The following is a 13,417-nucleotide window of genomic DNA, read 5'->3' as shown; positions in this document are numbered from 1 at the left end:
CCTGATGAAGGGCTTATGCCCGAAACGTCGATTCTCTTGCTCCTCGGATGCTGCCTGACCTGCTGTTTTCCCAGCAGCACACTCTCGACTCTGCTACCTTTCCACTGCTAGACATTTAGGTTCATAGAAGAAAAGGCACCAACTCAAAAACGTGCTGATGTAGCAGGCTCTAAGCACCAAGGACTCAGTAGAAGTCTGGAGGGGCAGTATGTGCAGCTGTGTGTTGGTGAATAAGGCTTCATAAAAGTATTGGAAGCTATCAGGACTCAGACCAAGGTGAGCCATTAATAGTACAGTCCAGCTGAGCTGGAGGGTGAAGGGAGCCTATGGCAGTATTTGCACTGTGCAGCTGAGCATGGTTCAAGCTAACAAAATGCAAAGCTGGTGAAGCTTACTGACTGCAGAAAAGTTGAAACTGCTGGAGTGCAGTTTCCAGAATCTAGGAGAATGCAGTCCACAGTGAGAGAGTGAACAAACAGAAAGTTTGCAGTTGCTCAGTGAGTTTGTGATGGAAAGGCTATGATTTAAAATATATAATTATTGTAACTATTCATATGATAACATTTGTACCATCTGATAAAATTTCAAAAATGAATAACTACAATCTTTTACCAACTTTTATAGAGATTTGCTGACCCATCGTGTCACTAACTAAAGTTGCTGAGAAATCTGTGGGGTATGCCTTGACAGGCTCAGCTATTCAACATGCTCTATAGAACATTCATCCACATTTTACCTGTTAATATGTTTATCTCAGATTACGTCTCATAGCTAGAAAATAACGTTTATATACATACAACCTATAAATATAGCAGATTGTATTACTGTTTTAATATTTAACAACAGACTTTACTGTTCAAAACTATGGGATCTTGTGGCTTTATTTTCTTCGTAGGCAACTGGGACCTCCCACTTCTACATTTTTTTTTAAAAAGTGTTACTGATCCCTATCATAATATAAATTTGGCAGTAAGACCTGAGTTCTTGACAAATACCATTAACAGAATGAATGTCTAAATACACATAAAAGATAGCTATTTGGAAAATGGATAACGAGGAGTAAGGAGAAATTAGGAGACAGTTCAACTACCGTTCCCATTTTATCCCAAGACCATGTGATCTATTTTTACTTTTACATGTAAACTGTACAAATGTTATCGTACTAATAGTTAAAATAACTATATTTTTTAAACCATAGAACTTTTAAAAGTGATGCTAATGTGGAAATTATATGCAGCTAATCCTGTCCATAGTAAACATCGTTCCCTCTTCTGGCATTTTGCCTTCCTTATCTCCATCACCCTTCACCTGACCCTTAACACAATGATTACAAAGCAAATTACTGTCACGACCTCATGGTCTGGTCACAAAGTAGGTGAGTAAAAGGAATTAATTATGGATATTTACTGAATATTCAGAAAGGAATTGTCTGATTTGACAGAGTCAACATGGATTTATGAAAGGGAAGTCGTGTCTGACAATTTGAAACTTTTTTCAGAATGATACTAGAAGGAACAATAAGGGGGAGCAATGTATGTGCTGTATTTGGATTTGGTGAGAGATTGAAAAGTGTTGACGTCCAAAGGGATCTAGGTATCCTTGTTTGCAAATCACAGAAAGCTAGCATGCAGATGAGCAAGCAATTCTGAAGGCAAATTGTATTTTGGCCTTCTTTGCAAAATGATTTGCTGACAAGAATAAATGAGTCTTGTTTCGAACGCTGGAGTGTGGAGTGTTGCATGCAATTCTGGTCCTCTTGCCTAAAGAAGGATATACTTGCCAAAAGGCAAGCCACTTGTCAGCATGTGGTGCAGTCAATGTGAGGGAGACTTTGCTTGAGTGAATCAGAGGCTGAGCGAGAACATCTAGGAATTTGGTTCAAAATGAGAATTTGGCGCAGAGGGGGATAGAGGTGCTTTAAGTCAGATTTAACGCAAAAAGTAAAGTGCCAAGAGCAAAAAAGGAGCAGCAAAGGATAAAGGGCATATTGAGAGACCTGCCTGAAGTGCAATCAAGAACGGAATGACACCACAAATCACAGCATGAAGCAAATGCAGGGAAGACAGTTGACTGGTGAATAGGGTTAGTGTGCATTTCTCATATTTATAGCAAGAGTAAGGTCTTTAATTTGCATTAATGTCTCTAGTCTTTATTATTCCTCTTTTTCTTAAAAAGAGGTTGTTAAGTACAAGATTGACATTGTATTAAAAAAATTTACAATAGAATGTTAAAAAATGCAGAGATACTAGATCACTAAATTCATAAATAAATTACATTCAATACCGTGACGGACAGGTGATGTGTTCCTGCAGCAGCATGTGGAAGCTACTGGACACCAAGTTGATGCAGGACACATATATCTGTGCTTACAGCTCAAGGAACTTCAGATCTGAGTTGAGAAACTGTAGTCCAAGCTGCTGCCATTGTGCAACAGGGAAGGGGAAGTTACTTGGACACTTTGCTCCAGAGGACAGTCACATCCCTCAGTCAAGGTAATTTAAGTTTGCTCTGTGATCAGGAATTGGAAGGTGTTATTGTGTGTGAAGCAGGTGCAAGAACCCAAGGGGTAGTGTTCAAGGAGCCTCAACCCCTGCAGTTGTCTAATAGTTACAAGTTTGCAAGCAGTGTGGATGGAAGTGGGGACTGCAGGGAGGATGAGCAAACTAATCACAGCATCTTGGTTCAGAGAGCCATTGAGGTGAGAGGAGAAAATAGTGAGAGTGGAAAGAATATTTAGGGGGATAAGTAATGTTCTCTGCAGCTCTGAACATTAGTCCTGAGGCCTGTCCAGTGCTAGAGTTAAAGACATCTCCTCCAGGCTGGAGAGGAACTTGGATGTGGGAGGACAGATACTTATGGCATTTGGTAGGACCAGAAAGGGGGATCTGCAGAAAGAGTATGAACAATCAGGAGCTAAATAAAAAAATATAATATCCAAGGTAATAACATAGTGATTACAATCCGAGTCATGGGCAAACTGGAATCAGCTAATTAAAGTGAGATAGTTAAATGTATGGTTCAAAGATTGGCGTGAGTGAAATGTTTTTTAGTTCATGGGCACTGGCACCAGCACTGGCATGGAAGGGAGCTGTTCCATTCGGATGGCTATCACTTGAACTGTGCTGGGACCAGTGTCCCGGCTATTCCAAATGGCTAGGGAGCTTTGGACTAAATAGGGAGCAGTAGGTTGTGAGGTCACTGGAAAGGGAATAGGTAAAAAACTGCTTAAAATGCACAAGGATATATATGGCAGCATTACAGATCAACTAAGAAGATAATGATACCCAGACCAGGGCAGGAAGGGAAAGTGTGCAGAAATAACAAAAAAAGTCAGCAAATATTGTCAAAGAGGGAAAAATGGCAAAATGGCAATATTTATGGCTTTTTATTTAAATGTACAAAGTACTTGGAACAAAATAAATGAATTAACAATGCAAATAGAGGTTAATGGGCACTTTCTTATAGCCATTATGGAGGCTGGGCAATTAATAATGGGGAACAAGGAGGTGCCAGAGGAGTTGAATACATGCTTTACATTAGGCTTCATAGCATTCATACATTCTAAAACTATTAAACAACCAGGTTTCCGATGAGGGTCGAGCAGTGGATGTTGTTTACATGGACTTGGGTAAGGCTTTCGACAAGGTCCTCATGGTAGAGCCATCCAGAAGATTACGATGCATGGGATCCATGGTGACTTGGCTGTGTGGAGTCAGAATTTGCTTCCCCATGAAAGACAGAGGGTAGTAGTGGAAAGGTGTTTTTCTGGTCGGGGATCTGTGACTAGTGGTGTTCTTCAGGCATCCGTACAGGACCTCTGCTGTTTGTGTGGATATATATAAATGACTAAGATGAAAATGTAGATAAGTTAATAAGTTTGCAGATGATACTAAGACCGGTGGAGTTGTGGATATTGCAGAAGGTTGTGCAAGGATACAGCAAGATATAGATCAGTTGCGGATATGGGTGAAGAAATGGCAGATGGAGTTTAATCCGATAAGTGTCCTGGACCACTGAAGTGTTCCCCAACTGGACATTCAGCCTCGGACCTTCGGGTGACCATCCTCCAAGGTGGACTTCGGGACAGGCAGCAGAGGAAAGTGGCCGAGCAGAGGCTGATAGCTAAGTTCGGTACCCATAGGGAGGGCCTCAACCGGGACCTTGGGTTCATGTCACATTACAGGTGATCACCATTGCACTACACACACACACACAGATATTCCTACGCGCACACACTCTCACATACACAAAGACACAGGTACACACAGACGCGCACACAGACACCCACGCACACCCTTATAGACACACACACACATGAACCCCCTCACAGACTTAAGACACTCTGCACTCACTACACACACACACACATTCTCACTCACAACCCCCATCCAGACACACACACAGACAGACAAAGACCCAGATGCACACATATATTTTGTGGGGTGAATTTATACTTGCAGAGTTACATTGTACTTTGCACAAAAACTGCATGCATTCATGTAGAACTCTGATATCTCACTTCTTAGATTCGAATCAATCTAATCATCATGGCATAGACAGAGAACACAGGGGGCAAACACCTTCAATATATTGTCTAGCTATCACCATTGTTAACAGCTAACCCGAGAATGCAACTTTAAAAGAAGGTTTTGTGATTTACACATGAAAGAAGTGAAACTATCACTGTATTCTAACAGATGAAAGGCTTAACAGACAATCAATTTTTCAATGTATAATTTCAGTTACATCACACTGTAAATTTTTGCTATAAATTCTGTGTTACGATCGAGCCCTCCACAATCACCTGATGAAGGAGCGTCGCTCTGAAAGCTAGTGTGCTTCCAATTAAACCTGTTGGACTATAACCTGGTGTTGTGTGATTTTTAGTATTGTGGTCAATTCTGGTCACCACATTACAGGAAGGTTGTGGAGGATTTGGAGAAGGTGCAGAAGAGGTTTACCAGGACGTTGGCTGGATCAGAGGGTACGAGCTATAAGGAGAGGCTAGAAAAACTCGGGTTGTTTTCCTCGGAGCAGCGGAGGCTGAGGGGAGACTTGATAGAAGTATATAAAATTATGGGATGCATAAATAGGGTTGGTGGTCAGAATCTTTTTCTCAAAGTTGAAATATCTATTACTAGGGCGCATGCATTTAAGGTGAGAGAGGGAAAGTTGAAAGGAGATATGAGGGGCAAGTTTTTTTACAGAGAGAGTGGCATGGGTCTGGAATACCCTCCCAGGGGTTGTGGTTGAGGCAGATACCATAAGGGCATTTAAGGGACTTTTAGATAAGCATATGAATATGCAAGGACGGGAGGGATATAGACCAAGGGCAGGCAGAAGGGATTCGTTTTATTTGGCATTATGTTTGGCACAAGGCATTATGTTTGAGCCGAAGTGCCTGTTCTTGTGTTGAACAGCTGAATGTCCTATGTAACCAAGAGTCAAAAGAGGGGGTTGTGAGGTAGGGGGAGGAAGTAAATAAGAAAAGGTACTGGGAAACTAATGGGGCTTAAGGTTAATACATGTGGAGACCTGATGGGATGCATCCCAGGATTTTAAAGGAAGCAGTTGCAGAGATAGTGGATGCATTCTAATAATTCTTAGATTCTGGAAAAGTGCATGATGATTGAAACACTGCCAATGCAACACTTCTACTCAAAACGGGAAGGAAAAGAGGTAACTGGAGACCAGTTAACATCTGTCATTGGGAAAGTGGATGTACTAGCAGAGCATTTTAATATACACACATTTATAACGATAAATAGATTAAGAGTCAGCATAGCTTCATTGAGGGGAAATCTTGCCTGACAAATGTATTAGGATTCTTGAGGAGGTAACAAGCAGGATAGCAGGTAATGGAAAGGCAAATAGAATGTTGGCTTTTATTTAAAAAGGAATGGAGTAAAACAAAGGGAACTCTTGCTAAAACTGTACAAGGCTCTAGTCAGACCACATCTGGACTACTCTAAACCTTTTTGGATCCTTTATCTAAGGAAAACTTTACTAGCATTGTAGGTAGTTCAGAGAACATTCACTCAGCTGATCATTGACATGGAGGGATTTCTTATGAGGAGAAGTTGAATCAGTTGGGCCTGTGGTCATTCTTCAGTTTAGAGGAATGAGAGATACCCTCATCGAAACATATAAGATTTCTCCGTGGCTTGACAGGATAAATGCAGAGTGGTTGTTTCCCCTGACATCGGCAACAACAAAAACAAAAGTTGCTGGAAAAACTCAGCAGGTCTGGCAGCATCAGCGGAGAGAAAGCAGAGTTAACTTTTTGGGTCGAGTAACCCTTTGCTGAATTTCCCCAGAGTGCACAGTCTCAGGGGAAGGGTTCTTCTACTTAAATCAAAAATGAGGCTGAATTTCTTTTCCCAGAGACTTGCGAATCTGTGGAAGTTTTTTGTCACAGAGGGCTGTAGAGATTGGGCCATTTTTTTTATATTCAAGACTGAGGTAGATTTTTCATCAGTAAGAGAATTGAGCATTGTTGAAAAAAAAGGCAGAAAAGTGGAGTTCAGGATTATTCGATCAGTCATGATCTCATGGAATGGCAGAGCAGCCTTGAAGAGCCTTCTTCAGCTCCTACATCTTATGGTTTTACGACAATTGAGAGAGTGCAATGGAAGTTCACCTGACTGAATCCAGTAATGAAGCGTCTGTGTAATGAAGAAACCGTTATGCGGACTGGTCCTGTAATGTTTGGAATTTAGATAAATGAGAGGTGACCTCACAGAAACATTCAGAAATCTTAAATGGATCGACAGAGTATTTGCAAAAAGGACATTTTTCCTGATTGTGGTCTAGAATCAGGGGACACAGTTTCACAATAAAAGACAAGCCATTTAGGATTTAAATGAGGAGGAAGACCTTCACTTAGAAGATGGTGAATCTCCCAGAAGGCTGAGGAATCTTCGATATTAGATTAGTTCATAATGATAGCAAAGGATATGAGGTTAACGTGGGAATACAGCATTGAGATAGATAAGCAGCCATGATCTAGACTGGCTGAGCAAGTTTCAGGATCTATTAAGTCAACAATTATACCAAATATAATAATGATAAATAACATAATAATAACAGATTCTGTTCATTCTCATTCTCTAGTTAGCTTATGCAATTTTGCATTTGTAAGAATGGTGGAATTAGATCACCGTTTTGCCAATTTATAGTTACCATGGTTTGATCAAAACTGTTAAAATTATATTTCATATGTGACATTGACCAAATAGTGAGGTTTATATCTCATTTACTTGTTTGTCTATGGCAGTTTCCAGCTGTGGATACCCTGCTTTGTCCAGGTGAATTCCAGGGAAAAGATCTTCAATTAGACTCAGGAAAAGTGGTTCATCTTCATCAATCTAGGAAAAATTGAATATTTTGACATCGTAATCACATTTGAACAACATTATGAAGTCTTTAACGGTTCAAATTTTAGTTTGAATTTTATATCGTAATGTTTTCAACTCACTACTCAACATAGAAATACTTTCAAAAATACTTCTGGGAAGAAGAAAGAGTAAATTCATTATTTCAAAAGCAAAATATTGCAAATGCTGGAAATCTGGGAAGAGAACAAAAGATTCTGGAAAAACTCAGCAGGTCACACAACATCTTTGGGGAGAGAAACAAAGTTAATGTTTTAAGCCAATGATCCTTCTTCAAAACTCAATCTATTTAGTTACTGTCAGCTTTGCTTCTTGTTCCTGATGAACTGTAAAAATACTGATCACAAAACACTGATCACAAAACACTGATCACAAAACACTGATCACAAAACACTGATCACAAAACACTGATCACAAAACACTGATCACAAAACACTGATCACAAAACACTGATCACAAAACACTGATCACAAAACACTGATCACAAAACACTGATCACAAAACACTGATCACAAAACACTGATCACAAAACACTGATCACAAAACACTGATCACAAAACACTGATCACAAAGCATCATTTTTGCACCACAATGATACCTTTTATTTTTATGGATGAACAAATTTGAAGATATTTAGGTTCACATATTTAAATGTAAGAAAATGTCAATATTTTTCCACATTTTACAATGCTTTTGTCTGACATTTTCAGAAATCAATTAAATTCTGAAAAACACAAACACAGTGAAGGTCAGTTCTGGATTGTGTTGGTTTTTTGTGATGTGCCAAACAGACGGACAATATGACTTACCAGCTTGGAGAGGTTCATATCACGAAGTACACGCATAACAATGGTCGATTCAGAATCATTGGGATTGGCTCGTTTTGCAGCTCCGAGTGTCCGCAGGACTGACAGGATATTTCGTAGGCCAAAATCATAATGCACCTAGTCAGGATACATGGTGAAATCTTTTACTTAGTGTTTGTATTTATGGGTAAATTCACCTGCATTGAACTCAAAGGGGAGCTGCACACATATGGAAGATAAGTCTGAATCAGAACTATAATGCTGTATTAATAATTCCTTAATCTGCAGTTCATTCAGATGCCGTTCCCTGCTGGGTGAAGGTGATTAAATAAATAGGCACAGGACCGAGGAACATTTAGCCCTCGTAACCTCCTCCTCCTCCATTCTGTGATGAGACCATGCTCTTTAAGAGATGTGTTCTGTCCTGTTCCTCTTGCAGAGAGATGTTGCCACCCTGTTTTCGAGATGTCTGCTCCATGGTAAATAGTAAATAGTTTTAAATTTGTTTAAAAATTAGACAAAAGAAACATGAGTGGGCAGAGTCAGTGCTCATATGGACCCAGGAGGATTTTTAGTTTTGCTTTCAGTTAGTGAGAAGTTTTCTCCTGGCTGGCTCTGTCTCTCCGCTGTTAGAGTGAGAAATCAGCACGTGAAAATAAAACTGTTTTGTGAAATTGCCTTGCCAAGGGTGTGTTTATGGAATGCTCCCTTCATTGGAACAGTTGATGATTAGTGGTTAAACCATATTATTATCTTGTTAAGTATTTCAATAGAGTTAACATTATGTCAATTCATCCTTTGGTTTGTATTTTCAATGTGCTGTAAAACTAAAGTGCAGTTTGCTTCAAGTCTAGTGGTGGACCAATTGAATGGCATCTGGAACACAACACCTTAAACTTGCCTTGAAATAAATATAAAAGTTAGGGTCTCGACTGTCGCCTTACTATATTTTGTTGGTAGGGTTTGGGGGGGTGGAGGTGGTTCTGCCCGCCATCCTCCCAAATAAAGTTTTCAAAGTACCAGTTTTCTTTTCTTCTATAAGAATCAGGAATATTTGGCGCATTTTTAAAAGGTAGACAGGATTTAACTGATTGGTGCTCTTTTTTCCACAAAACACAAAATGCAAGAGTGAATCAAAAGAAGTATGTCAAACAACAAAAGGATTTTATTGAGTAGAAAGTATGGGTGGAATTTTATGTTGCCCCCAGGATTCAAACCCTTGTGGCAGAAATGCTGGGGGAAGCCAGGCTTCCCCCTCCCCATCTTCTCCAGTTTGCCCAGCAGCAATTTAACAGTCTCTGGACTGTTAGTGAGCCCCAGCTGGGCCATCTGTGCCCTCATCAGGGGAGGAAGTCCTACCAGCAGGCAGAGCTAATCAATCAAATAGCTGGCAGCTCTTTGGTCCGATCAGTGCACCAAGTGCACTGGCCATCATTGTAGCTGCATCCAAGTAGGTGTTGGGGAGTAGTGGTGACATCTTTGGGTTAAGGCTGACAGACCCCTGACAGTGGAGGAAAGGGACCTGGATGGACAGGCCAGAGGTTAGCAGTGAACCACCAAGTAGATGGTAAAGGAGGTATAGCCCCTGCTTGTATGCCCACACATTGGAAATTGCTGCATGCAGTGGAAATGCCACTAGTCTAGTAATCCAGTGCCCGTGCTAATGCTCTGAGGACATGGATTTGAATCCCACCATGGTGAAAAGATGGTGCAATTTATATTCTGCAATGATTGGAATAAATGGTTTGATAATGGTAACTATGTCATCATTGTCGATTGTTGCAAAAAGCTATCCATTTCACAAATGTCCTTTAATAGAGGAAATGTGCTATCCTTACCTGGTCTGTCCTGCATTGAGAGTGTGGTGCTGGAAAAGCACAGCAGATCTGGCAGCATTTGAGGAGCAGGAGAATCGACATTTTGGGCATAAACCCTTCATCAGGAATTCCTGATTATTCCTGATGAAAAGCTTATGGCCGAAACATCAATTTTCCTGCTTCTCGGATGCTGCCTGACCTGCTGTGCTTTTCCAGCACCAAACTCTCGATTCTGATCTCCAGCATCTGCAGTCCTCACTTCCTCCTGGTCTGTCCTTCATATGACTCCAGGCCCACAGAAATGTGGTAAACTCTTAATTGCCCTCTGAGCAATCAGGACAGACAATGAATGCTTGCCCAGCCAGAGATGCCATCATCCGTTAAACAATTACATTTTCAAAAGCACAGTTGGAATGCTAAAAGCAGGTCACAAATGTACAATAGAAGATACTCCTCCAACATAGAGAGAAAAAAATGACCAATGAATTAGAATACAATATATGCATACTCATAGTACAATGCAATAAACTGTAATATAACCCTTTTATTTGATTAAAGCGGTAATGAACAATTAGATTAGATTAGATTCCCTACAGTGTGGAAACAGGCCCTTAGGCCCAACCAGTCCACACCGACCCTCCGAAGAGTAACTCATCCAGACCCATTTCCCTCCGACAAATGCACCTAACGCTATGGGCGATTTAGCATGTCCAATTCACCTGACCCACACATCAACATTGAGCATGTTAGAATTGCAATGCACAAACCTGTTTAGAGAGCTGTTCCTCACACAATTTGTACAGGGTGAAAAACTTCCTGGCCAGTGTTATGTTGTCAATAAATCCACAACTGGCAAGCTTAACACGAATGATGATCTGACGATCCGGTACCATCATAGCAACAGACCGGAAGTTGATTTTCAGATTCTCAGGTAGCTCTTGACGTCCAGCATACCCAGGGTTCTATCAATTTAGAGACACAGGCTTAAGAGTATTTATTAAAAATCTGATAATTCACCTAGGAGAGACTTTCTACTGAGTATCATTATGACTAAACTGCAAAAACCAGGCAACATATCAATTTGATGATTGACAGCAGAAAAATATGAAGCCCATTGAATATTTAAAGGGGAGAATCCAGCTCAAACTGCTCCCTTCAATCCATGGATATCTGTTGCCTACAGATAAACCTCCAAGGTATTTGCAACCCCCTGTTGGAGATTGTCAGGTATAACTGTTCTGCCATTTGTAGCTATGTCATCAGCTGTCTATTCTCTAAATTTTGTAATTATTTCACTCAATCTCTTTACCTTTCTGCCTCTCTTTCCTTCTTTTTGAAGTTTCTTACAACCCAGCTTTTCCACACTAATGCATTCGTATGCTGTTCACTTTCAAATCTTGTTTTATAGTGTTCTTGCAGAGCCCTTGGGACATGAAAGGTGTTTCTTAAAAACAAGTTGGTGGGATTTTTTAGGTAAAGAGTCTGAAAAGTACTCCAGCGTGGTCTCACTTAGGATCAATACAATTGCACTAAGACTTCTTGATTTTTCTAATTCAAGTTATTTGTACTAAAGGCTAACATAATAGGTTTTCTCAACTGCTTGCTGTGTATGCATGTTTTCATTGTCATTCACTTACAAGGACACCTGGATCCCTTTGAATGTCAATGCGTCCCACTTGCATAACATTTAAAAATGTTTCCTATTTTATTTTCCAAAGTGGATAACATCAACCCCTCCGCATTATTTATATCTGCCATATTTTTTCCACTCACTTAATCTATCAATACCCTTTCACAGCCATTTTTCAGCCTCCTCCCATCCGTATCTCATCAGCAAACCGAGAAAGCTTACACACAGTGTCCTTATCCAAGTCATTTTATTTACATCGCCAACCCTATTTATGTAATTACATCAATCATGGTAAGGAATCCAGGTGTGCAATGCTGACCTCCTCTGCCACCTTCAGCCATACCGTTTTTGTTTCAGTGGTAAACTTCATTCTACCATCAGTTGAGAACAGCAATGCCCTGTTGGCTCTTACAGTCTCCATCTTCACATATACTAAAGCAATACACTCTTTACATACTGGTTCCTGTACCCGTGAATCCATCAAATTCCATTTTGCCATCACTGGTTAAAAATTGGAGACAAAATTGACTTTTGCAGCTATCATTCGGCTAATATGCAGGTTCATTTGACAGTCAGGAAGGCAAATGCAAGGTTAGCATTCATTTCAAGAGGACTAAAATACAAGAGCAAGGATGTACTGCTGAGGCTGCGTAAGGCTCTGGTCAGACTACATTTGAACTATGTTGAGTAGTTTTAGGCTCTGTACCTAAGGAAGGTTGCAGGAGGTCCAGAGGAAGTTTACAGGAATGAACCCAGAAATGAAAAGCTTATCTTATGAAGAGCAACTGAGGACTCTGGATCTGTACTCAATAGAGATTAGAAGGATGAGGATAGATCTGAATGAAATTTACAGAATACTGAGAGGTCTAGATAGAGTGGAGAAGATGTTTCCACTAGTCAGAGAGACTAGGACCAGAAGGTACTGCCTCAGAGAGAAGTGAATTGCCTTTGGAACCCTGAGATGAAGAGAATTTCTTCAGTCAGAGGGTGGTGAATTTGTTAAACTCACTGCCACAGACAGCTGTAAAGACCAAGTCACGAAGTGTCTTTATATTCATGAATAGGAAAGACATCAAAGATTAGGGACAAGGCACCATGATCGAATGGTGGCGCATATTCAACGGATGAATGACCTAACTCTGCTCCTATATCTTATATTCTTATGCAACCATATTGAAAAATGACTTAGTCAATGCTTATTCTTAAATACTGCAAGTGTTCTTGGAAGTCTGTACAAGGCCAAGTTAGCCCCATACAATATCATGAACATCATATGTGAAGTGATACTCTAGCTAATTGCGTCAGATATTAAAATGAGCAAGTTATCTTTTCATAAATTGCATTAGCACAGTTTTCTTCCTTTTACATTTTTAATTAACTGGATTTACCATAGTGAGGAAAATTCCAAATTCAGCATTCATTTCTACAGAATCTCCATCTGTGAAGATAAAATTCTTTTTACGTTCCTTTTTGCATGTCAGTACTACAGCAATCTGCTGAGCAGCAACTGAGAGAACTGGTAGATCAATACGATTGAATTCATCAAAGCAACCCCAGGATCCAGATTGTGCTAGGCCTATTAAAGGTAAATAATAAATGATTACATCTTATAACAGTTGTTGAACAAAGCTGACAGACAGTGTAAAAACACTGAGGATATCCACTTCCTTTCATATTAAAAGCTACCTATGACTAATTATCAAAGTGGACATGCAGCAAACATTCTGCTAATCTCTTAATTCATGAAGATAAATTTACAAATTAATTATA

At 40.0% G+C, this 13,417-nt stretch overlaps 1 protein-coding gene across 2 annotated transcripts in view; it reads right to left on the bottom strand.

Moving 5' to 3' along the window:
• Positions 1-13,417, bottom strand: part of dnah5 (dynein, axonemal, heavy chain 5) — a 343,383-nt gene that overhangs the window by 166,851 nt on the left and 163,115 nt on the right. For both annotated transcript variants that reach the window (XM_043689617.2, XM_087987009.1), the window contains 4 exons: positions 13,036-13,223; positions 10,785-10,979; positions 8,204-8,338; positions 7,260-7,367 (listed from right to left, as the gene is read on the bottom strand). In XM_043689617.2, the coding sequence (XP_043545552.2) occupies positions 7,260-7,367; positions 8,204-8,338; positions 10,785-10,979; positions 13,036-13,223 (626 nt within the window). The remainder of the gene's footprint in view (positions 1-7,259; positions 7,368-8,203; positions 8,339-10,784; positions 10,980-13,035; positions 13,224-13,417) is intronic.

Source organism: Chiloscyllium plagiosum, unplaced genomic scaffold, assembly GCF_037043375.1.
Source record: "Chiloscyllium plagiosum isolate Xiang-an unplaced genomic scaffold, Cpla_swu_hap1 HiC_scaffold_5, whole genome shotgun sequence".
NCBI classification, from domain to species: Eukaryota; Metazoa; Chordata; class Chondrichthyes; order Orectolobiformes; family Hemiscylliidae; genus Chiloscyllium; species Chiloscyllium plagiosum.
Note: the sequence above shows the minus strand (reverse complement) of the source record. Positions and strands in the feature narration are given on the sequence as shown.